General features: G+C 41.3%; 1 protein-coding gene across 3 annotated transcripts in view; it reads right to left on the bottom strand.

Moving 5' to 3' along the window:
* The window catches only part of plekhg5 (pleckstrin homology and RhoGEF domain containing G5), a 40,658-nt gene extending 22,285 nt beyond the window's left edge, over positions 1 to 18,373 (bottom strand). For 2 of the 3 annotated variants that reach the window (XM_022763163.1, XM_022763164.1), the window contains exons 1-7: positions 13,437 to 13,500; positions 6,443 to 6,584; positions 4,809 to 4,908; positions 4,522 to 4,582; positions 4,002 to 4,093; positions 3,765 to 3,901; positions 938 to 1,104 (exon numbers count right to left, since the gene is read on the bottom strand). In XM_022763163.1, the coding sequence (XP_022618884.1) occupies positions 938 to 1,104; positions 3,765 to 3,901; positions 4,002 to 4,093; positions 4,522 to 4,582; positions 4,809 to 4,908; positions 6,443 to 6,584; positions 13,437 to 13,496 (759 nt within the window). In that variant the 5' untranslated portion in view covers positions 13,497 to 13,500. Of the gene's footprint in view, positions 1 to 937; positions 1,105 to 3,764; positions 3,902 to 4,001; positions 4,094 to 4,521; positions 4,583 to 4,808; positions 4,909 to 6,442; positions 6,585 to 13,436; positions 13,501 to 18,318 lie in introns of those variants that run through there. The other variant, XM_022763165.1, reaches the window with a different exon arrangement.
* Between the last annotated feature and the right edge of the window lie 6,097 nt (positions 18,374 to 24,470).

Below are 24,470 nucleotides of genomic sequence, written 5' to 3'. Positions count from 1 at the left end.
GAGAGCTGTTTTAATTTAGCACTACTATGTAATTAGAGGTTCATGTTTATCGGACTGCCGTTAAAGAAAGTCTCATTTTCTTCCAGCTTTGTCAGTCCTTCACACTTTATATTATGAAACTGGTCAGTTATTTGCTAAAATGTAGCCACAAGATGATCACAAGCAGCAGATGTCAACCCTTTCTTGCTGCTGAAACACACAAACCCAACAGACTAAATTAATCGATTAATAATTAAAAAACAATCCACAGATTAACTGACGATAAATATAATCCTTAGTTGCAGCCCTGGTGCTAAAGCATGTGTCTTCTAGCTCAAACACAAGTTTTACAGTTTTTATTTGCCACTGCATGAACCTCATGACTGTCTGCCCCAGCTCCATGTTTGGCTGCCGAGTGGATCGGGATCCTGCAGGCCTCCGTCAGCCTCTCAGCACCTCTCACCAGTAACAAAACAGCCACTTCCTGTAGCTGCAGGAAGCGCTGGAGTGAACACAGAGTGTTCCCGAGTGAACTCATCATCATATGAGATCGAAAGGCTCAGTCAGGAGCACCGAGCAGCCTGGCATGTACATACATGAGTGCGCGCGCAAAAACACACAACGCAGCTGGTGGTAGGCTGGGGCGGAAATCCAGGAATACATTCCCAGGTTTGAGCTGGACAGATAAAGGTAATGGCAGATATGAGGTCATGATGGGATTACCATGAGATACTACACTAGCCCAAGGCATCATGGGACTGGAGGAAGAGGAGATGAAGTTATGGAAAAATAGTGAAGGGTGTGGCAAAACAGTAAGACTCACAGGGTGTGTCTGTGTGCACTGTGTGGTTTATAGGGGTGGTGTATTTTAGTTTGATGAGTCTGAGAGACAGTTTCGTATAAGTGTCACATGAAATATGACCACACTGCTATCCTGTTCAGCCAGATGTTAACTCACCAGCAGATCTACGCTTTCTCTGCGTCCCAGAGACCCATGCTCCACCCTCTCGCTGCCCGGGGTGAGGATGTAGGGGCTCTGACCTCCAGAGGGCTTCATGTTGGGCAGGCTGAGTGACCTCAAGTCCTTCACGCCCTGCTCCACCTTCAGCTCATCACCTGGCCTTGCTAAAATGGAAAAAAAAAGAAAAAAAGAGAGGTTGAGTTGGGAATCCTTTGAAACTGAAAACTTGCACAGGAGCAGTATTTATTTATTTTTTACAGAGGAAGCCACTGTGGTTAAAATGTCCCGAAAAGTTTTTTTCAGTTTTGAGTCATGTTGAATTCAGCACCACACCCAAAGTTTTAGACTTTCTGTTTTTTTCATGAACTCAAATACTTCAACAGGCTTTTGCAAAGATGGTAGGAAGGATAATACCAACAAAAAATGTATTTTTAAGTCATACCTGCATTGGCTGATTTTATTGGCCACTTGGGGGCAGCAAAAACAAGCTGTAAACTATGACATGTTATCACCTTTTGAAGTTGAAGTTGATGGTTGTCTGTTTGCAAACAGTTGTCTATTTACACATCAAACATATATGGAGCAATGTTATTATTAATTTGAAGTTGTGTGGCTGGCCAGAATCAATGTTTTTCAAGTAATCTTTTAGAGCCTTTTCACTAAAAAATATTAAAAATGTTGGACAAACCGCCCCCCCCCCCAAAAAAGAACAAAGATGAGTTCATCACCATGAGCAACCCCTTTCACATACAACTAGCCTTTTAATCCATTGTAAATATAAAAAAAGTGATGATAGCTGAATAAATATATGTTAAAGCTTGGGAGAAATAACAGAGATTTGATAGAAAGTGTTTAGCTTATAGAACAAAACAGAGCAGAACAAAATAGATTCTCAGACGTCACATGACTGAACAGCTGTGAATTGTTTGCCCTCGACCTCTGTGGCTCAGACTGTATGTAACTCCAGACTGTGGTCGAGAGGTGCAACAATTTCAAAAGAATATCAATTAGTCATGGCATTGGATCTCTTTTAAGACATGCTTAAATGGGCCTTTGATGCACAAACAAGTGTAACCGCAGAGAAGAGGCACCCTTCCCACTTTCCAATAAGAAAAAAAAAAAGCTAGAAGTGTTATCATGTTTTCCCACTATTAATGTGTTTCTTTGATTCAACACTTTTGTCACAAGATTGAACAAATCAGTAACACATTTTCACGTAGTTCTGATCACGTTTATGTACAGTCCGCTACTTTTCAAACAAGGGTGTGTCCTTCATTTGTCCTGCTCAGTCATTGATAAAGGCTGCCGTTAAGAATGGTGAGATGTCTAAAATACACCATGACTGCTAAGTACAAGACTGAAAGGCAACTCACTTTCTATCAACAATCTGTGGCTGATTTTATTGGGCTATTGTTCTATTATTTGCCCATGGCCCTTTCACTAATGTCCAACAAATGAAAGATCATTAAAAAAGAAATACATATAAGGAAGAAATGCCAACATGACCAATCTGCTACAAGTAGTGTTGTTAGTTATTTACAAGACAAAAACCTGTTTGGCACATAACTTCTATTATCTGTCAATTTTGGATTTATGACTTAAACATTTTTTTACATTTAGTTGTTTCCTCTTCACCAATTTGAAATTTCATGCCTGACTTTTTTCTTTTGGCAGAATAAAACACAACAAGGGATTTAACAGAGAAAGACAGTGGGGGACATTTAATAAGATTGCGGCAAATATCCATGAGGGTCTACTTAGTATAGTCGCAGTTCATCTGATTTGCATAAAATGCAGCTGAACAAAACCTGATGCTGGGCTGTTTTAACACATGTTGCACATGTCTGGGAAGCAACGGCCTGTAAAATAAAGTGTAATTGTGTATTTATTCTGTGATAGGAAGGAAACGGTTAAATATCCTCAGCTCAAACAAAAAAAGATTTTTTTGAAAGAGCAAATGAAAATCCATGAGGGAGAACAACATTGAAATGAACGAAATTATTGCAATAAACAATGAAAGTAAAATAATATATAACAGGCCTATGAAGAAGAAAAATTAAATAAGCATAAATAAAAATGAATAAATGCAGAAATAAATGAAAAATAAAAATATTTTGCTGATGAAAAGGGTTATTTCTGTATTTTTACATTTATTCATTTATGTATTTCTACATTTATTTATTTATTTATAATTATGTAATTTCTGGTCTTCCATACAGACCTACTTAATAAGTATTGGCTACTTCAATCACATTTCACTGGAGTTGACCTGCTGTAAGTCATTACAGGTCAGGAGAAATTCATATTCATGCAGGAGAAAAATTATGATAAGTGTCACATTGCTGCTTTTTTGTCTTGAGTGAAGTATTTTGTAATGAATCTTGTTCCAAGTGTTTATTATATCTGACCTTTAACGCTTTCTATCTGGCTGGATTTTCTGCCTCAGTGTGTGTCCAATCAAATTGTACTACAAATTTTATACCAGCTTTTCCCTGACGTTAGACTTTAGACACCATTTCGTCTGCCGCAGTGCTCAGTCTGCAGTGATAAATCACAGGCTGTTTATATGAATTTCCATTCTAGATCCTTCCATATTTTGTTCCTCCAAACACATTGAAATAAATATTGCATGAGCCCAAACGCAAAGTTTTCTTTTATTTTACCTGCAGTAAATAAAGACAAAAAACATTGCCTGTTTAACACCTAGAAAGGGTTGCAAATCCTTGATAGATGTATCCCAATGACTCAGTCAGAGGATAAAGCATTACTGCAAAGTGCGGTTGAGTCTGTGCCGTGTGGATGAGGCTTTTTTTCTTATTTTTACCTTTGACTTTGAGGTAGTGTCCTCCAAAACGGTAAGCCTCAAAGTTGAGGGACAGAGGTGTGTTGGACTGATCCAGGAACAAGTCGACCCGGGACAGCTCAATGCCGTTCCTCTCAAACACTGGGCCTAGAACCTCTCTAGTAACACATCACAAAGAAAATAAAAGAAGCTGTTACTTTTGGTTCTCATCAATCTCTTGCGATAGAGTTTATGCGGCCAATCTCCCTCTCCTCTCACCTCAGCGTCTTCTTTTTCATTGCAGGTACAATTTCTGTGTTTATGTCCACATTGAGATCAAACTTGAGGCTGAAGCACTCCTTACTGGGGTCCTGCAGGGGGAACAGACACACTGTTAGTTTACACAGGTGGGGCTGCAGCTCTGCGGGCCGGGCCCCTGGGCTCGTGCTGTATGTGTGCTCTCAGCGGATCCACAGGGGGGCTCCTTCTCACTACACTGGCTGCTTCAGACAAAGAGCAGCCTGGGAGATACCATTGCGTTATATCATCGTTGCAGAGAATAATGGTGGCTGCTTTCATAACCACACATAACCCTCGGCTTGTCTCATACACCATTTGTGAAAAACAATGCTTCTACAAATAACTCTTGAGTCACACAACAGGTGACAAATACACCGACTCCCCCCCTGCCAGAAATCTTGTAAAGTCTTTCAAGGAACAGAAATGAGAGTGTGGTTTCATGTGGGGGACTTTTTTTTATGTTGCACACTGCAGCCCACATGTCTGTGTGATTACTTACATCAGTGTGTCGTCTCCGTGGCTTCTTTTTCACCAACTTCAGACCCCCTGTTTTACGCTCCCTGCAAAACAGTTGTACACATATTATCATACACCAGCTCTTCAAAAGAACACAGCATATGAGAAACTGTTTAATGTGACCATCGAGGCTTAAAGAGAAATAATTAAAATCTGCAGACGCACATTTCATGGCTGTAAATTATCCTCCAGTGTGAGAGGACAAGATCTCTCCTGACAGGCAGCAGGAATACATGAACGCTAGCAATGATATAATGGAGGTTTACTGACCCACGGTCATTGCTCCCCTCATCCTCTTCCTCCAGGTCGGAGGGGGGGCTGGTGCGTGGGGGACAGGAGCGCGTGGACACGTTCCGAGCCAGGATGGAGGCTAAAGGTTAAGAAAACACAACAGTCATTCCTTCTGTTACATCACATCCAAGGCAACCTTTAATATCAAGCTTTAAAAAGGGGGATGGTTCACTCAAATTTTCTCCAGCCATAGCCGGCCATACAGAAAGATAGCCTGGCTTTAGTTTGTCCAGGTTTTGGTATATTTGAGATTTCTGGAACAGAGGGGTGGGGAGTTTGTTTGTGGTGTTCACATTACATTCAAAATATTCAACAGTATCATCTCTTTCCAGAAACAGTGTCCTTGTTAGTCTGGATCAGAGTTTTATGATTATCATTATCTCCGATGTCTATCATGAATGTAGGTCTATAAATCTATTTAGAAATCATAGAAAAGACATTCCTTGTCACTCTAAAACTCGACATTTTTAGGTTTTCTTCAGTATCAGTGAAATCCAGTGATTGTTGCCTGTTCATCCATGGATACATTGCAAGCAGGAACTGCTAATAGATAATTCGGCATACGTTTAATGCCGTGCTAATAAGCAGAAATGTAGCTAAAACTGTAGATTAAGATGAACAGAGTTTATATTGTAGCATGTGTCTGACTTTTGAAATCCCTGCTCTGGAAAGTTTTCAAACAGACTATTTTGTCGGTAGAAAGTATTTCCAATAAAAAAATGTTCACAGCGAGGTCTGTAGATTATCCAGAACAAAAAAAGACACTGTTTGTGGAGAAACACGTTGCTGTTGAATTGTTTTTGTGCTGTCAGTTTGACAAACTAAACTCAATTTACCTCCAATGTGCTGGAGTGAAGGCAAAAATCTCAGTGATGGATATCTCAAAGCCTGGGCAAAGAGTATAGAACACTGCATGGCTGGTTAGCACTAGCCTGGCTCCCGACTTGCACGATTGAGTGCAGTGACTCGAATAGATCTGGTACTGTGCACATTTGACAGCTGTTTCTGCCAGTCGGAGAAAACAGTCAACCAATTCAAGCTTTGCAGGCAGGATTAAAAAATATAATGTCATCTTCCTGCAGCTACAGCTGTGACGATAACAGAAAAATAGTCACAAAAATGAGGGTAAGTGTGGATGAGATTGTCACAGCTGTACAGGTTGTTGCAAGCTACCACAGCTTCAATGCCACTTGCTGCTCATTGGTCAGAGCAAAAAAACAAACAAAAATCAAACAAAAAACTCAAACAAGTACCAAACAAGTAATCAGCTAACATGAACATATTGTCAAACTAAATAAATTAAGTATAACAAAATAGCAATTAAATCAGATTATATGGCTAAATTAGCACTAAAGGTAAGTGAGATAAACCAACCCTTTAATAACAGTCACAATGACAGTGTTTTCATACATAAACTGAATGATCACACAAATCACAAAAGTCAAACTTTGAATTTCCAAGTCAAACATGTGAGATGAAAGTGTTTGCCTTATTTAGACACAATAGAAACTCAATGTCCTTGATATTTACACAGTGAAATCCTGTAATGAGGCAATGGGTATGACATCACTGTCAGAGGAGGAATACCAAATACAGAAATCATGAAAGTCTACCTTGAGGTTGTAAGTCAAATCGGGGGTGCCGGTCAAAGTGCATGTTGTCTGTGTTCTCTGAATGGTAGCGTGAGTCACATGACTCACACAGGTGAAGGGGGCTTTTGCTATTCAGGTCTTGGCAGTCTGGGTGGTGGCAAACCTAGACACAGAAACAAAACACAAAGGGGGAGAGAGGACAAGAGAAAGTCAGATCAACATAACTCTCAAGTACACAAGGTCCCTACATTAAATACGAAAGCATTTTTAAAGACGGGGCCAAAGTGAAAAGGGTAAAACAGTCACACACATTTAGAATAAACAGCTCCCTGCCTCACTATTGTTTCTGCCACAATTAAATGACCACAGAGGCTGCCATGGGCATTCCTGAGGTTTGGTGACTCCCACCTTCCCACCATCTGTCCCCCTCTGTGGGATGAAAACTAATTGACTTAGAGTCAGTTTTTCACCTTGTGTGCTGATCTGGGAACAGCTTACCGTTACATAATCCAAAATCGCCTCCCAAGAGGTGACAATGAAACTGACCACAGGTCAGCAACTGGGAGACTTCCAGGCCTCAGAGCTCCAAAAGCTACTGGAGCCAAGGCGACAGGCAGCAGAAGGATACAGGATTAAGGATCTCTCTGGCCAGACAGATCCGACACCCCCCCCCCCCCCCCCCGTCCCCCCCCCCCCCCCATCACACACACCCAGCTCAGGAAGAGGGGATGTATGGGGAGATACAATGGAGGTCCTGCTAATGTTCTTCCTGTAATTGTTTCCATGTACTTAGGAGGAGCTGTGTGTCTGTGCATGTGTGTGTAAATATGTGTGTATGAGAACAACCAGGGTTTGAGCGCAAGCTAGGGAGTCAAGCTTCCATGTAAACACAACAACTATAGATATGCAAGAAGACTGAGCAGCCCTGCAGACACAACGCCGTCACATAGGCCCTCTTTAATTCATTATATTGTTGTAATACACAAATATTCATTACCACATGGCTCTACCTACACATAACACAGTTAAAGTGCAGTCAAGTGACTCAGAATTTAACACAAATTACCCCTTTTCTCCCCACCCCTGGTACTCTACCGTCATTTTCTGCAGATTGGAGCAGGAGTCTCTGGAAATCGACTCCATATCCATGCCAGCAGACACCCACGACCCCAATAAACATCCAACTCGCCACCTCGTTGGCCTGCTAAACTCGCTCTGCAGTGTGCCCCTGTCAAGCCACACTGACGAGCTGCCTGCTTTATTAATCCACTCCTCTCAATGTCTAGCCAGGTATAATCGCAGATTTTAAGGAGGTCGCAGGGCTGGTGGAGGACAGAAGGGGGGAGGAAGGGAGGGAGGGATAAGGTTAAAGGAGGGTGAGGAGTCCCAGTAAAGATATAAACCCAAGGCAGGAAGGAAGAAAAAAAAAGTCCATCCAGAAGCTTTTCAGAAGTACAAAGCCCCCCTAATCTTGCACCCTAATTGGTGCCTGTGCTCTGTCAAAGCCATCTGACAGTCCTGCAGAGATTAAACAGCCCGCTCTGAGCTCCGCCAGCCAGGGTCTTCTCTTCTTTTTTCCTCTCTCTCCCTTTCTTCTCTGTCCTCTGCCACCACCAGCGCCGACTCCTCCCTTCCTCTCACAAACCCAGGGTCACTATACCCAGGCAGAGCCCCAACCAGAGAGAGGTTTTAAATAGAAAGAGACGGAGACAAGAGGAGTCAGTCAGTGAGCTCTGAGGCTAAACAAAATAAGAGGATGGCCTTGTTTACTGTAGTGTATATGACATGCTTTCCTCCAATAAGCACAGTGGGGTTAAAGGATAATTCCAGTTTATTACAACTTGGGCCTTATTTTCATAGTTTTGGATATCATTTCTATCGGTTATGATAACATTGTACTTAGTAAAGTAATTGCTGGGATCTGGGAACATGGTAACACCACTGCAATAAAATGTGACACAATAGAAGAAATATGAGCAGTCAGACCAGTCTGGTGTTATATTAATACTGATAGGAATAATGGCTAAATCTACAACAACAAGATTCAAGCTCTAAATAAACCAGAATTATCATTTAAAGCTGCTATGAATCAATACTTTTATAATAACAATGGATCACATGAACACAGAGAATTAACACTCTGTAGTTCCCCTCAGCTCTACAGAGCAATTTAGCATCTTTCTGCTCACTGTTTTAGTTTTCCAGCCCGTTTCAGCAGCAAAAACAAGAACAAAAAACACACACAATCTACTCATAACCAAACAGCAGACAGACACAATGGAGAATTTAGCAGCTAAAGAGCTAGCTAAAAGGAGAGTCAATATCGGACTTACATTATCTCAGGTGAACACAAACACGGCTTCAAATTGATGCTAATGTTGGCAACATTCAGCTAACAAGCCCACTATGTCAACTTTAAACGTTAAATACTTGACAATGTTATGGTTTGCAGCTTCTCTCTCTCTTGTCTGAAGCGGCCAAAAAAGTGTTATTGCAGGTTAAAGGAACTTATATAATCACTCTGTTAGCAAAACTAAGCCATGCTAGCAGCTCTGTGAAGCTGTATACTTAGGCACAGCAGTGCTTTGAGTTAAATGCTAACATCATCTGCTAATATAATTGCAATGACAATGCTAACATGCTGAAGGTTAGCAGGCAGAATGCTTACTGTTTGCACCATCTTAGTTAGCATCTTAGTTATCTTGTGTTAGCATGCTAATATTTTCTAATTAGCACTAAACAGGAAGAGCAGCTGAGGCAGGTGGGAATACCTGTTTTGCAGGTATTTGGTCACAAAACACACACAGGAAAGTTAAGGGATCACCAAAGTTACTACAATTCATCCTGAGTGGGACATGAATGTCCAAATTTCATGGCAACACATCCAGAAGTCGGGATATTTCATTCTGGCCAAAGTGGTAGAAGGATGGATGGATGGACAGATCAAGTAAACAACTGAATGACTGACATCCCCATTCCTAAGCCCGAGCCACGTTGCTACGATAGCTGAAGAGACTGACAGGCAGTTCTTACTCAGTCTTTTTTCTTATTAATTGAGATCCTGTTCAGTCTTGTGCTCACTGAGTGGTGACTATTGTAAAGGAGGATAGTGTGAAAATTCAGTGTAAGATATTTCTCAATCATTGCAGTTGATGACGTTCGACAGGTTGCAGGTACACATGAGTGTTTCACCTCTGACTGACTCACTGACCTCAACCCACAGGGACCGCTTCATGGCAGTCACAGAAATCTGTTACAACACCACCTACTTATGCTTCTCTGAAGTCAACGTCAACTTCTGCGCAGACATTTTCACGTAGCAGAGTTGAATGTCCCATCGCACACAGGTGGTATGTTCTCTATGAGGTGCGGAGACAGTCAGCCTGGCCAGACAAATACGAGCAAATCAGATGCCATATTTAGACAATAGCCCAGATAGGTAGGCCTCCTTACTATCAGGATAGGGCGTTCACATTCCTGCTGCAACAGAAAATATCTGACGTTTTAGCCAAGACAAACGAGTGCATCATAGGATGAAGAAAAGACCAAAAAGCACCAAACGGGGGAAAAAAAAAACCTAAAAGGAAAACCTAGAAAAGCCTGACAGATACCTGAAGATATACACCTCAGAGATTTTTGCAATACTGAACATTCCTATCAATGAGAGGGATGACTGATACTTGGGTACGAGGACGACCTGACTTTCATTATCTGGCCTTTTCTGGAATCTGAACCTGGATCAGTCCCCAGTCCCAGCCCCCCCCCCCAACACAATATGAGGCAGCGTGTAAGTGAAGCTGAACGTAAGAGAAGGTTATGGTGCAGAGGACAGCTGACGGGAAGCCATGCGTGCCTCATACTGCGAGTTTATGAATGTGTTGCGAGACAACATGTGTCATGTGAGTGTGTCGTGTGGATTAGTGGGGAGGTTCGGGGGAGCATGAGGGACTGTAGATGAAACATTTCATGCACACACACGCACACCACGCACGCATGCACACACACACCCCCACACAAAGCCCCACCTTCCCCCCCCCCCCCTCAAACAGCTGAGAACACACACCAGCCCCACAGCGGCCCTCGTCTCGGCTTAGCACATCCAATGCCACGTGGCACCTGCTTATGGACCCTTGTTTCCACACATCTTGCAAACACGCCAATTCACCCACACCCACACACATATACATACATGGACTTACAAACACAGGCATGCCCGTTCCAAAGCTGTGTCATCGACCAGCACACCAGTCACTCAGCTATAATAAAGCTGTTCTTGTTTGAAAGAAGATGACTGGAGTCTTCTGAGGTGAATCAGGATTATTACTTTAACACTTAATCCTCCAAACACTGGCACGCAACATATGAAGGGTATACTCACACACTTTACAGATCAAACACTGAGAGTTTGGTGTTATTTATCTTATAAGAATCACAAGAAAAAGTACTTCACACAGCAGCTGATGCTAAAGACATTAAACTGCAGTGAAGTTGTATTAAGTAAAGATTCAAATGTCTTAAACATGATTTATAATTAACGATGGAACTTGTGGGTTTAGAGCAACAACCTGGCAGCTCAATCTGGCTGCAATTTCCTCACCACCATCACAATTTTGGCTCCATAGGACAGTTTTAAATAAGTTTGGAAGGTTTGTCGAGTCCTCGTGAGCTGGAAAATCTGCGGGTGATCGGTCTTTGTGTATGGAATTATATGACGCATTGAGGGAAAGGCCGCAGATAAATTCAAATCCAGATTACAGATCTGACTCAATACGATACGAGGCCCATCCATCACAGGGCTGCCGCTCTGAGATCTGAGTAGCAAGAGAATCTGCTCAGTAATGCTCTTACTGGTTTTGCAAAAGCCAGAACTAAACTGGATAAAACCTCCTGACTGCTTGCGACCTGACAGCATTTCCCTCTCCGACCTCAGTCAGCCTTCCTCCGGAACAGCTTGTCCTGCCAAAGCACACCTAGCGCTTATGTAATCGCATGTATCACCGAGTGCACGTGTGTGTTTGCATCAGGTCAAAGGAGGAGCAGAAAGAGGGTATGTGAGCTGCAGGCTATAGCTTCTCTCACAACTTATCTTCAGAGGGGTAATATGCTCTCACTGCTCTGTTGCGTAAAGGGTTGATAGGGCTGGAGTAGCATGATAGCATTTTATCAAACCTCTTATTTCTTATCTAATCTAATTAGGTTCAGTTTTCAACATTTGAATGCAACTAAATTTATAAATAACAAATGTTCAAAGATTCAGTTTGGATCTGTAGCTGCCTTTTGCTGGCTGAGAAGCCAGAAACACCAAAGTTTAGTGATTTTAGCTACAACCCGAAAATGAGGTGAGGAGCACAAAACATGAAATACTAAATGCATGTGATGCATTTCAACAATTATATCCTTAATTTAGTTAATTGATTCAAACCCTGAGGTCTAGATGCAGATCTAATAAGGTGATAAGCTTGAAATATTGATATCATGCAATTCTTGTGAAACTGACATGGCACAGTTGCGTAGATCATTGGTTACACCACCGCTCACTCACAGTCGGTGGTGTAACAGAGTGGCGTCCCAGCATTCGAGACTATGTCATCCACTGCATGGTAGACAATCCCGAATGGTTTCCATAGAAAAAACTCAGGAAAGTGGGTGTGCCCGCTCTTTGGCAGAGGAGGGTCAGTTAACCAGACACACATTTGCCAAACCAGCCAGTTTGGTCTTCATCTTTAAAGTCTTTTCTCTTGTAAAAAAAACAAAAATACTGTCTGGAAATATCACTTCAGATAAAGTATAAATCTTCCCTTTGTGTTTTTGAACAAGGTGAAGAAGACACCGTACTCAAACACAGACAAGTCACACAAAGAGGGAGATTTGTTCTTTATAGGAAGTGTTTTTTTCAGACGACATCTTTTTTACTTTTACAAGAGAAAAAGACTTTAAGGATGAGGACTAAGTGGTTGTTTTGGCAGATGCACTGCCTGGTTAACTGCCCCACCTCTGTTAAAGAGCAGCTCACATCCACTGAGCTTTTTCTATGGGAACCATGGACTGAGCCGAGTACAGACAGTCTTGCAGAGAGCACACTATCGAGAAAACATCAGCAAAAACTATCATTCTAGCCATTATGGATTGAACATTAATTAGCTACAGCTGATCTCATCTGCCACTGCTAACGTTTGTCATTTTAACTGCTGGAAGCAACAGCCGGCGAAGACTAAAAATAAGTAGCTTTTTATGTTTTCTACATTGCTCTTTGCTAATAAAAAAAGAGGGAGTGGAGGTAAAAGGTTTGATAAGATATCAGTGTCTGAGTTTGAAGAATCTGGATTCAAAATGGAGCCAGAACTCAATCCTAAAGATGGATAAATTAATGCCAATGACAAGCACAACAAGATGTAAATAATTAAAAGTGAGAATTAACAGGTAGAGTGAGCCAGGAGGAAACACACTCCAGCTAGAGCTTTTAATAAAGCCTTTATTGTGTTATGTTTACTGCCAGAGTGTGAGTATATATCAGGCTGTAAGTGTGTGTGTGGGTTAGGTTCAGGAGGTGGAGGTTAATGTACAGTATCTAATAAAAAAACAGCAAAAGAATTTAAAAAATGTCTTATCTGTTATTGACATACTGTGAAAACTGGAGTTTTCCCACACATTTATTACTCTACTATAACACACACACACCACTTTTTGTCATAGTGGTGCCCACACCCATAGAGCAAACTCAATACCCTGTCATTGTTCCAAGAGGCCATCATCAACCTCCACACAATCACACACACTATAGAAAACATGAAATCAAAGCCAACCTGAATCAACACAAAACACAACAGCCCAACTAATGCTTCATACGGGAAACAATGGATATATACTGTTTGGTTACGTTGAGCACAAAACATATTGTTTGGGCCAACTATCTGTCCGACACTGAAAGGTCTCACTGAACTTCAGTCTTTGTTGAGACTGCCGGTGACATCCAGGTACACTGTGTTTAATTACACGGGCCAACTGTAATACTTACCATCACTCCACTCCCAGAGAAAAGGGCTGCGTTAAGGTCCTGTCCTGACATGCAAGCCATCACCGATTTGGCAACTGGACTGGACTTCTCCTCAGCAGTAAGTTATGTTAGCATTAACACCACTCCTCATCAGTCATGAGGGGCTGCAGGAGTCGGCTCACGGTAGCTTCAAGTCAACCTTTTTTTTTTCTTTTTCTTTCCTCTCAAAGACCCACCCCAGCCTTGTTGTTCCTCCCTTGTTCTCCACGCAAACAAAAAGAAAAAAAGCGCTCGAGTGCATCCCAATAAACACACCTACGCACGCAAATGATTGGTTAGCACCAGACGAGGCAGAATCATGCAGAGTCTTGTTCAAATAGTATGAGTGAAGTCAGTCAAATACTCAGACAAGACTTTGGCCAGACCAACTCATGCAGTCTACAGCACAAACTAATCAAAGACAACCCAAAAGTCAGACACACAAACACATCATCAGTGATTCATAGTCTACATGTGAAGGAAAGACAACCACTGTCTCATTTTCACAGTCAAATACACTAATGCACTGACCTGCGTACAGACATCGGTACAAGACAGTACAGACTGCAAAGACTACACGAACACACCATAACATGTCTAATGCAAAAATATTTCCTTGTTGATCGTAAACTAATTTTACTGTAATCACTGCAACAACTTCACTTGTTGTTTATCTCCGTAAAAAACAGATCTAATGATTTTCCTCAGATAACTGATTTTGTTCTGCAAAAAATAAAAGTGCAACGTCGACATTAGAGCAGAGCAATTCTTTTACTATACTGACAAAATCAAATGTCATTGAAATCCTCAATATCCATCATGTGGCAGTATTTTGAGGATGACTACCAGTGTTCCAGTGGATATTTACATCAACAAATAAAAAAAAAGGTTGATTATATGAATGCAATACATGTAATGATTATTCTTACAGATTAAGCTATGATTTGTTTTTATTATTCAACTAATAATTTAGTCTATAAAATGTCAGAGGCACAAATGGCATTTGCAAGTTCCAAGATCCCAAGGTATCATCTTCCAATTGTTTATTCAATATATTTTAATCAAAAAAGCTAATACCATTTTCATTTGATGAATTAAAATGAACTGCTATTGAAACTCTTTATAATATTCTGTTGATTTACTATTATCATTGTATGATGGCCAGGCTGTTAGAGATTATCTGACTGTCTGTGAAAGAAGAAAATGTTATCATTTAAATGTATTCCAACCTTTAATGTTTCCCCAGATGGTATTAATATTATATCAGAAAATTCCAGTATCAAAAATCGACATCCACACTTCCCAGCATTGAGGTCAGTTGGTAGTAACTTCCTCTCCAGCCACTTGCCATCCTGCATGCAGCTGTCCTATAGGGACATCGATTACTTTTTAACTGCAACTAAAACAACAATATCAGCTACTGTATTGAGCATAATGGACTGTCAAAGAAGAAGTTTGAAGAGATAAATACCTGCAGAGCGTGCATGCTTTTCATCAAGCTGAGCTGACAGAGACTGAGACAGGTCAAACTCTGCTACATGTAACTTTTTCACTACCTTTTTCTTAAGACTATCTTTATTGTCCTCTTGGGAGCAGAGCACATGACCCCATAGGGCCTCCCCATGTTTGCTGGAGAGGGTCTGCTTTCCTAAACATTACACAGAGTTGCAATTAGCTTTGGCCCAGCAGGTGGGATTGAAAACAGCGCCCAGTAAGGCTGCAGGAGATCAAAGCGGGAGCCTGGGCAGGCCTGGCCCAGGTCTGATTTATTTTTCAATAAATAAGCGATGCATCTGTTGAGGAGTGGCATGGGAGAGAGCCGCTGCCGCCCGCTCGCTTTCTTCTGCCGCCATCTGTCCTCTGGCCGGGTGAGGAGGCGGAGGAGGAGAGCCAGAGCCTAGCTTTTTTACTGCGGCCCTTATGCAACAACACTGCCTGCCTGTCTGCATGTCTGTTCCCTATTAACCGACTCTCCCTCATTCTGGTACTGTACAGTCCTGACGCCTCGCACACATATGGATTTACTCAAACAGAGGCACTTGCTGTGTTTCATCCTCCCCTGAGAGAAGCGTGAGTGCGACTCTGTGTGTGTGTTACCCAAACACATGTTAAGTATGTTCATAAAATGACCTGCAGCAGTAAATTCTGTTGAATGGCGATCATTTACTAACAGACAACAAATGTAGGATGAGGAGGGATGATGTCACTCTAAGCATCTGTAAGTGAAAATAAAATTATTAACACAGCTGTATGTAGTGATCCCTGTAAGACATAATTCAACCAATGAGCAACTGTAATTTCAACTTATTACAACTTTCCTCTCGCTGCCCCCCTAAAGTTACTGTTGCTATGCTTGTCAAGCTTTCAATGCTAGCAGAGCACATATGCTGTGCTAGGTGGCATATTTCCTCAAAATGAGTGAAAATCTTTGAACGCGTCTTTGATTTCACAAAGAAGTAGGCTGCTCATTTCAAGCCTGTCTGTTTTGTTGGCTGAAATAACAACTGTCGCTAGAATTCTTTATCTGCTGTAGCTAGCAAGCTAGTTAACTCTAGCTAGTGTGTGAGCTAGCTAAAAAAAACTCTTTCTGTAGCTAACCTTTTAATGTTTCCACCAAACTCATTTTTGATGCAAACCCTGTTTTAAAGCTTACTATAGAAAACCATACTTGGATGGGCAACAGAGATATCAGATTTATACTTTATTCCCTAGGTTTTCAAATAGTGGTATATTGAGGTATAGATAATAGAGGTTGGTAAATTTACTGGAGGGTGAGCTAACGTTATGCTAAACTCAGACATAGTAGCATCTTTTCTCTGTGGGATGTACCAGGCCTGACCAAGGCTTTTTCTAATGGTTACTGCTTGGCTATGGAAGTTATGGTAAGTTACTGATGTACAGTAGGTGGTAAGGCTACTTAGTTACATAACATATGAAGTTTTATCCTTTCCTTACACCTTTGCTGTTGTGTTTTGGCTTTGGTAAAAAAATTTTTTTTAAAAAAGACCCCCCCCCCCCCTTCAGACTTGAGTATGACTCCATACACACCACTTTATCATGTAGAGAAAGCCAGCATGCTCTGCCTTGTTACGGTTGCTAAAGCTATATGGACAATTACCTTTCTGGGCAAACTGTCAGTTAGCAAACAAGCAAACAAGCAAACAGTTTAGTCACTAACTGAGTCTGCTGCTGAAAATGGTCTGTAAACTGTGAAGGATGTTTAGTGAACACTTTGGGTAATAACTGTACTATTTGTTTATGTTTGCACTCCCAAATCTGAGTTGCGATGAACTGGACTGTTATTATGAGATGGAAATACCCAACAATATAAAATCCAATTTATCAGACACATTTAAAGTCTCCACATCATTTTGTGTGACTCATTTACTTGTTCGATAGTGTTTGGACACCAGATAAGACTGAAGACTGTGTAATTGTTCACAGTATTTCATAATGTCATCCGCCTCTGTACTGTGACACATACTGTGGAAGGTTTTGTTTCCCAGATTTCACACTATAGACACTTGGGAGAAATTGGCCGGTTTCCCATCACTACACACTGACATCAGTTTCATATTCACACTGTCACATGGCTATGGATGGTTTATGAGAAAATGGGTCCTTGAGCACAGACAAGCAAAAGGTCCCCCACACAAAACAGGTACAAATGAGGCATTGTCATAGTCACTTGGTGTGTCCTTATGTTTGTTTTGTGTCCTCATTTGGTAGTTCTGCATCTGTTTTTGGTTGCTTTGTGTTTCGGTTTGGCCAATTTTCATCTCTTTGTAGTCATTTTAACTGTCCGCATTCATTTAGTCTCTTTATGGTAGTTTTGCATGTCTTTATGGTAAATTTGTGTTTCTTTGTAGGTCTTTTTTAGGTCTCATTGTGGTTATTTTGCTTCTTTTCCTTATCATTTTGCATCTCTTTGTGGTCATTTTGTATCTTTTAATTAATGTCTTTGACTTTCAAACATGAACTATTAACACCTCTGGCCCAGGGACTCCCAACCCAGTCCGACCCAGCCCATTCTGTAATCTATACATGAACATAGCAGAATTTGCATTTCCTATTCTGGTAATCACTATGCAATTCACTGTTGTGTTGACTACAGATATTCATTAACTCTCCAGTGAATGTCTGCCCTGATGGTACGTCCACTTATAACCTTTGTCACATCTCTTATCCCTGCCACTACCCCACACAGCAGATCACCACACAGACAATCTAAAGGTAAAGTCACAAACTGCCTGAAGGTTCATCTGACAGCAAACAGACTCTGCAGGTTTGAGCATTTGCCACAGAAAGCAAGAAACTCAAGAACAAACAAGCACACAGGAAATACTGTAACTCCTTTTTTGTGAACTAAACTATGCATTCCAGTCAATGGTATGTTTCAACATGCACTGTAGTTTGCCCAAGAAAAACATTACCTCCTCATTTTTCACAACTAATTTTCCCATTAGACAACTGGATACAGTTGTTTTTTTTCAACTAAATCAAAGCACAAATTGAAACTGGCAACATGAAATTATTTTTCTATTCCTTTATAAATTGCATTTGGAAGAACTTTAAAGTAAAAGCTGATGAGATTTAAACGTTATTTAATTGTTTTGAGTTCCACTCAAGCTGAAACACAACTGATCCCAACCCCCCACAGCACAATCAAATATTTACATGACACCCAAAATGACACACGCCAATGTCACAGTGTCGTCACAGAGAAAAACAGCACACTCAAGCTGCATCTTATGGAGAGAAACACCACTAAATCCTCTTAGACCTGAAGAACCAAACACATCCAGGCTCAACACTATTCATCTCAGGGTGATCAATACGGCTACATGAGAAAAGCACCACTCACCGGCAGCTGGTCTCTCTCCGCTCTAACACAGTCAAGTGTACTGACTGCTGTCTCAGGCAATGTTGCCTGGACTATGACGCAACCAGCCTTCCTAACCATAGCTTCAGGGTAGGAGAAGGAGAGATAGACAGGAGGGCGGTGAACAAGACCAAAAAAGGAGGAAGTGAGAGGAAAAAAATAGAAAAAAAAGAAGTCAAATTTGAACTTCCACTGAATGCTGATGTGGGCGCAAGCGCGTCCAAATATGACATGGAAATTGATTATTTGGAAACCACTTCCAATTTGGTACAAGTAATATGGAAAGGAGAGAATGCCGGTGGGTGCCAGGGGGTACCGCTGGTCTGTTGATATAAGAAGCAGATGTGAAATATGCAGACATAGGAGGAAAAACAGAGTTTTAAGTGCTGCTCCTCACAGATGTGGATGTGTGCTACCTTCACAGTCTCACACAGCAAGAGAAAAGTCGAGACAAAAGACAGTCAGTGAAGAGGCGCTGCAACGGTAAATCATTCAAAAATACCAAACATTTGACAGTTACACCGTCTCAAATTAGAGAATCTGCTGCTTTTCCTTGTTTTACAGTATAATCACTTCAATATCTTTGGGCTTTGGACTGTTGAACAAAAGACATCTGATGATGTCACATTTAGCCCATGAAAATTAAAACAGACACTTTTCACTGTATTATTGACCTGACCATTAATCAAATAATGAAAATAGATGTTAATTGCAGCCCTAGTTTACCTCTGCTATCCTTTGCTTTAACAGAGAATGAATGACAACTGCAACAACACATGCAAACCTATGATGTTTATAGAGGGAGACTCCAGCAAATCCTTCTCAGCACATCAAATTTTCTTTAATGAAACTGCCTTCAAGCTAACTTGGTCCTTACATTATTTACATACCATAGAAAAACTCCACTTCCCAGGAAAGGCAACCCCTTTGAGTTTCAGTGGAAGAACCAATCAATAGCTCCAAGGTCCAATAGACAGCAGGTGGTAAAAGTTTTAGTCCGCAGCCTGAAACCGAACTTGCTCTGTAGTCCCTCAGATGAGCGTGTGTCAGTGCGTTTCAAGTTCCTAAAATAATCCCGAGCTTCAAGGTGAAAACACCGGACGGAGTTAATCTGACGGACGGTGGGATCGAATGAACGTGACAGAGGCTGAGAGGCTCCTTGTGTTTACTACAGCTGTCTACTGGGAAGACGCAGAGAAAGAAAATCATCAACCCCGCCTACCTTTTCAATCACACCCCCACAACCTCACACACATCCTGGCTGACTCATGTGGACTGAAACTGATCTCTTTTTTGAGAACCAGAAAAGTTTTCCATCTGACGAACACTTCTTTGATGTTTCATCTGATCCAGATCCAAGTCGAATCCAGTGAGCAGTCATCAAATTTTCTCTTATACATGTCTGTGTTAAACTGTTCAGCTTGACTTAGTGCTTCATTTGAACTCTGACCCTGCAGGGACAAAAGGCCAAATGAGTTCAGCTGAGTCTCCTTTAAATGTGCTGACCAGTGGAAGAGTGGGAAGTAAATCTGTTCGAACACAAACAACACACAAACAACATTACCAACACACAGTAATAATACCACATTCATTGTCTACCTCCTGTTTGGTATGGATCAGTTTTGAAATCAAAAATGTAAAAATTGAATAAGGAAAAATGAAAGTCAATGACTTTGGCGTGGTGTGGTGGTGAAACAATTAGTTGATTGACAGAACATTAATAACAATTCTGATAATGTATTAATCAAATCAGTCCTGTCTGTTATGGCTCTCAAAGAACTTTAGGTTCTTTTCCACCAAAAGTTCAAGGAACTTTAATTTTCCAAGAACTCATGTCCTGGAAGTTTGTCAGGGGAGTAAAAGTTCCTCCAGCACATTGAGATTTGCATTTCATCAGCAGGGCCAAAGATCTGTGAGTGATTATGCAAATTAATTCACTGATGTATCAAAACGGTCACTTTTAATATCATTTAAATACACACAAAATGGACAACAAAGCCTGGAATTTGTCATCAATGCATTCGGCGTAAAATCTCTGGCGCTGTCCTAATTGTTGTCAGCCACAACATTCAAGCAAAACGTGTTTGTAGAAAGCGCTGGCATAATTTGACCAATCAGCAACGTTCAGCTCTGCGAGCCCCACCCTGAAATTTCCGAACAGTGGATTTTTTTTGGCGGAAGAACTATGTCCCTGAAGCTAAATTTAAACAAGTTCCTCCAATGAAAACACAAATAGGTGAAGTGAGTTCCTTCAAAGGTTATCGTTTTCTGCTTTTCCTGGTTCCACCTTCTCAAATATGAGGATTTGCTCTGTGCACTTATTATAGACAATAATAAATGACATGTTTCTTGGTTTTGGTCTGTTACTCACTTAGCACTGAGCAATTTAAGGAAATCACTTTGGCCTTCTAGGAAGTTGTGAAAGGGCATTTCTATTTTCAAGAAAATAATCTGCAGATTAATCAATGAAATACTGTATGTGGCAGTTGCAGCCCAACCTGTGTTACAAACTGGAGGTGAGGAAGACAAGGGTTTGGGTGAAGGGACAGTATCCAAGTGCGTTGTGGGAAAAGGAGTCAGGAGTCACGATTATCTCAGCCTCTGGCCATTCTTCTTTCTTTTGTTCCAGTCCACCAAATATAGTGAGTTGCAACACTCCATCTCTGGAGTTCCCACTTCAAACTATTCTTGTAATTGCTGCATTTCTCTGTATTATATTATTGTAAACTGAATATCTTTGTGTTTGGGGCTACAGGTCAGACAAAACAAGACATCTGAAAATGAACTTATAAGATGATGTTTTATAATCAAGAAAATAATAGGCAAATAAATTGATATTGAAATTCTGGTGCAACTTTTTACTATCGATGAATCTGTCAATTATTTTCTCAATTTATCTTTTAGTCATCTGGTCAAATGTAAGAAAATTGTGAAAAATGTCCATCCCTGGGTGATGATTAAAGAAAACAGAAATCAGAAAAGCAATAACTAGAAAATTTTGATATTTTGTCTTACAAAAGGAATATCAACGATTCATCGGTCATCAATACAGTTGTTGATTAATTTTCTGTGAGTCGACTAATTGTTGCAGCCCTAGTGTGATGCCGTGTGTGTGTGTGTGTGTGTGCGTGCGTGCGTGCATGCGTGTGTTGGGTGCAGTGTTGTGTGGGAGCGCGAATGTTTTATATCCTAAATGTCCTGTCACAGTCTGCTGCGCTGACCACAAACACTCAGCCCAATACTCTCTGTTCTTTTGTCATTCAAGTTAATCCAAGATGAACCGTGTTTAAATCCCTCGTAATTAGCTAGCTCGCAAAAACAATTCAGACCTCCGGGGGCCTGGGGCCACATGTTTGGAATAAGAGGAGGGGGGAGGTCTTAATGCACAAACTCCACCTCTCCTTGTCCTCTGTCTTCAAAACAAGGCAACCTGTTTGAATCCATGTCCGCCCGGCCCCCCCCCCCCACCGTCAGCCTTAATTAGGGGAGGCTATATTTAAAGGAGTGGACAACAGCGATGCAATTACCCTGAGGGATTAGGCCCCACTGGCACTGCCACTGTTGGTGGTGGTGGGGTGGCTGTGGCTACTGTGTGCGTATGTGCGAGAGGCTGTTGAAAATTGAGTGACCTCTCCTTGATGCCTGACCTTGGCATTAACCCCTCAATAACCATAAGCTCTAAATTCTTTCAAGTCTTCAAGGGAACGGTTAAATAAAGGGGGAAAAACAAAGGGTGGTGTAGGCATGAAGATAACACGGATGAGCAAGTCGCTGTGAGAAAAAGACGTGTGGGAAGCGGGAGAGAGAAAAGGACTAAAGCCCAATATTTGACACGTGATGCTGCTGGAAGTTCCAGTTTCGTGGCTGGCTTCAGTTAAGAGCGATTTAGGGAGCGAGCGTTACACACTTCCACAGCCATAATGACAGATTCTGAATTGGAGACTGTTCAAAGCTTATTATCGCCTCTCTAACTAAAGCCGAGCAGACTGTGATTCTCAGAGTGTTTCATTAAGCAGCGGTTGTTTACATTCTCCAAACACTCAAAGCAAACCAACAATTAGTGAGGTTTGCCATGAGAAGACTCTTCGCATGCGAGGGATTTAGGTGTGTGTGTGTGTGTGTGTGTGGGGGGGGGGGGGGAAGGTTGTTTTCTCAGCCCATCTCCTCACTGGGGGCCTTCTCTTAAGTCTTTGAACCCTGGGTGTACCGGTCGGCCCGTACAAGGCCATTTCCATTGGAGCGTCAGTCAGGTACCCTCTTCCTGTTATTCCCCTGTCTGCCGCGATGCTGTTTCCTGACTAGGATGCTCCTGGGGGGGTTAAACTGGCGTCACTGCTACCCCACTAGTGTTTGTACTTCCCTGACGAGACATACATTCTATGGAGGGACACTCATAAGTCCAGCTTGTTTGTTATCTTTCCACTAACCATGATGGACAGCCATCTGCTTTTCCCACATTTCGGTAGTGTTGCATCATTGCTTTGTGTCTGTGATCTTAAATTCTGAGGGGCAAAAAGTACCAGGAAGTTTTTTTTTTCTTTAAACACAGTGCATAACTGATGCGCAGACTATAGGCCTATAATTTTTGATGAACAACAGCCACTGTGGCCACATTTGTAAATTACAGGATGATGACATTTAAATTACCTTCATTTCCCAAGATCCTTCTCAGTTGGTTTCTCTAATAAATATTTTTATATCAACACTGGATGAACTGACTATGTGTAATAGGAAAGGGGTCACACATGGTGACTCACCCACAGATAATTATCTGTAGATATCATCAGCTCTATGGAGTTTGAACATAATGTTTTGGATCACTTAAATCACTCTCATTAGGTTTGTAATTGGGCCAGAGTAAACAAAAGCAGCAAAAACAACAAAAAAAAACAAAACACATAATACCACTGCGCGCTACCTGCCCAACACAAAATGACATAGCTGGTGAACACCATTGGAGAAATATTTCCATCAGGAGTTGGTGTGGAACAAAAACAGAAAGAGAGTGAATTTTGGATCAGGCGGCCACAAACACAACTCCAAATGAAAGATAATATTGCATCATATCTGCTGGATGTATAAATAGGCAACTGTTTGTTAATACAATTACCATATCAACTTCATATGATGATAACAACATTGTGTCAATCTGTTGTTTACAGGTTGTTGCGCATAATATCATTAGGTTACATGACAGAGTCTACACGCAAGCAGGAAACAACAAATATGTTCCTTATTGTTTTACTTTTGTGATAAAATCAGTGAAATATTTATCCATGACAGGCTAAAATGCAGCTTCACAGTGGCAACGTGCAGAAGAGTCACCTGACAGCAGCAAACTGACTCAGTAATGTTGCTGTCTAAAGTATGCTAACACTAGCTTACATTAGCCATCTTAAGCTACTGGTTATAAAAGACCAAGTCAAGCTGAGGTGTGTATATGAATTCATGAATTCAGCTTTTCACTTGAAAGAGGGAGACTGTTTTGTTACGCAGTCAGATTGATGTCTGTGTTTTGGTCAAACCCAGCTCATCAGAATCAGTGCATCTTGTTAAAATGCTCCAAGTAAAAATGATGAAATGCATTTTCCAAGTTAAAAAACAAACTAGACGCTCTTTTTATTACTTTCTCTGGAATGAGCCATCTCCTCACACTCACCAATGAGATTTCAGTCTGAGGTAAAATGAGTAACGGTCTCACACAGTCATCAGCTGCTCTTTCTCATAGGACTGGAAAATTACAGCTGGGCAGAAGACCCGCTGATTGGTTTGCAGCAGATTAAGTCTGTGTGTGTGTCTGCACAAGAGGGAGCTGAGAGCCTGTTGCAGCCTGCTGGGTCGGCTGACATCCACATCACAACAGCCTTGATACACTGGAGAAAAATGTCCACATAAATATGGGGATATCTTGTCTGAGTAATGACTGAACACAGGGAGGATGTTCCTGTCTTTTACAGGATGGTGCGCTGTGTTACGTGCACTTAATAAGATAAAAGTCTTGGTTATCATCAGTTGACACGTAGACTACAATCACGCCAGCTGGCTCTCAGCACAGAGGCTTATTCTTAAGCAAGATTGACGATGAATTCAGTCTTTCACATAGAGTAAAATTATTTACAAGATGTCTAATGGGT

This window comes from Seriola dumerili, unplaced genomic scaffold, assembly GCF_002260705.1.
Source record: "Seriola dumerili isolate Sdu_G_001 unplaced genomic scaffold, Sdu_1.0 BDQW01000468.1, whole genome shotgun sequence".
Classification (NCBI taxonomy): domain Eukaryota; kingdom Metazoa; phylum Chordata; class Actinopteri; order Carangiformes; family Carangidae; genus Seriola; species Seriola dumerili.
The sequence above is the reverse complement of the archived record's forward strand: the minus strand, read 5'-3'. Positions and strand labels throughout refer to the sequence as shown.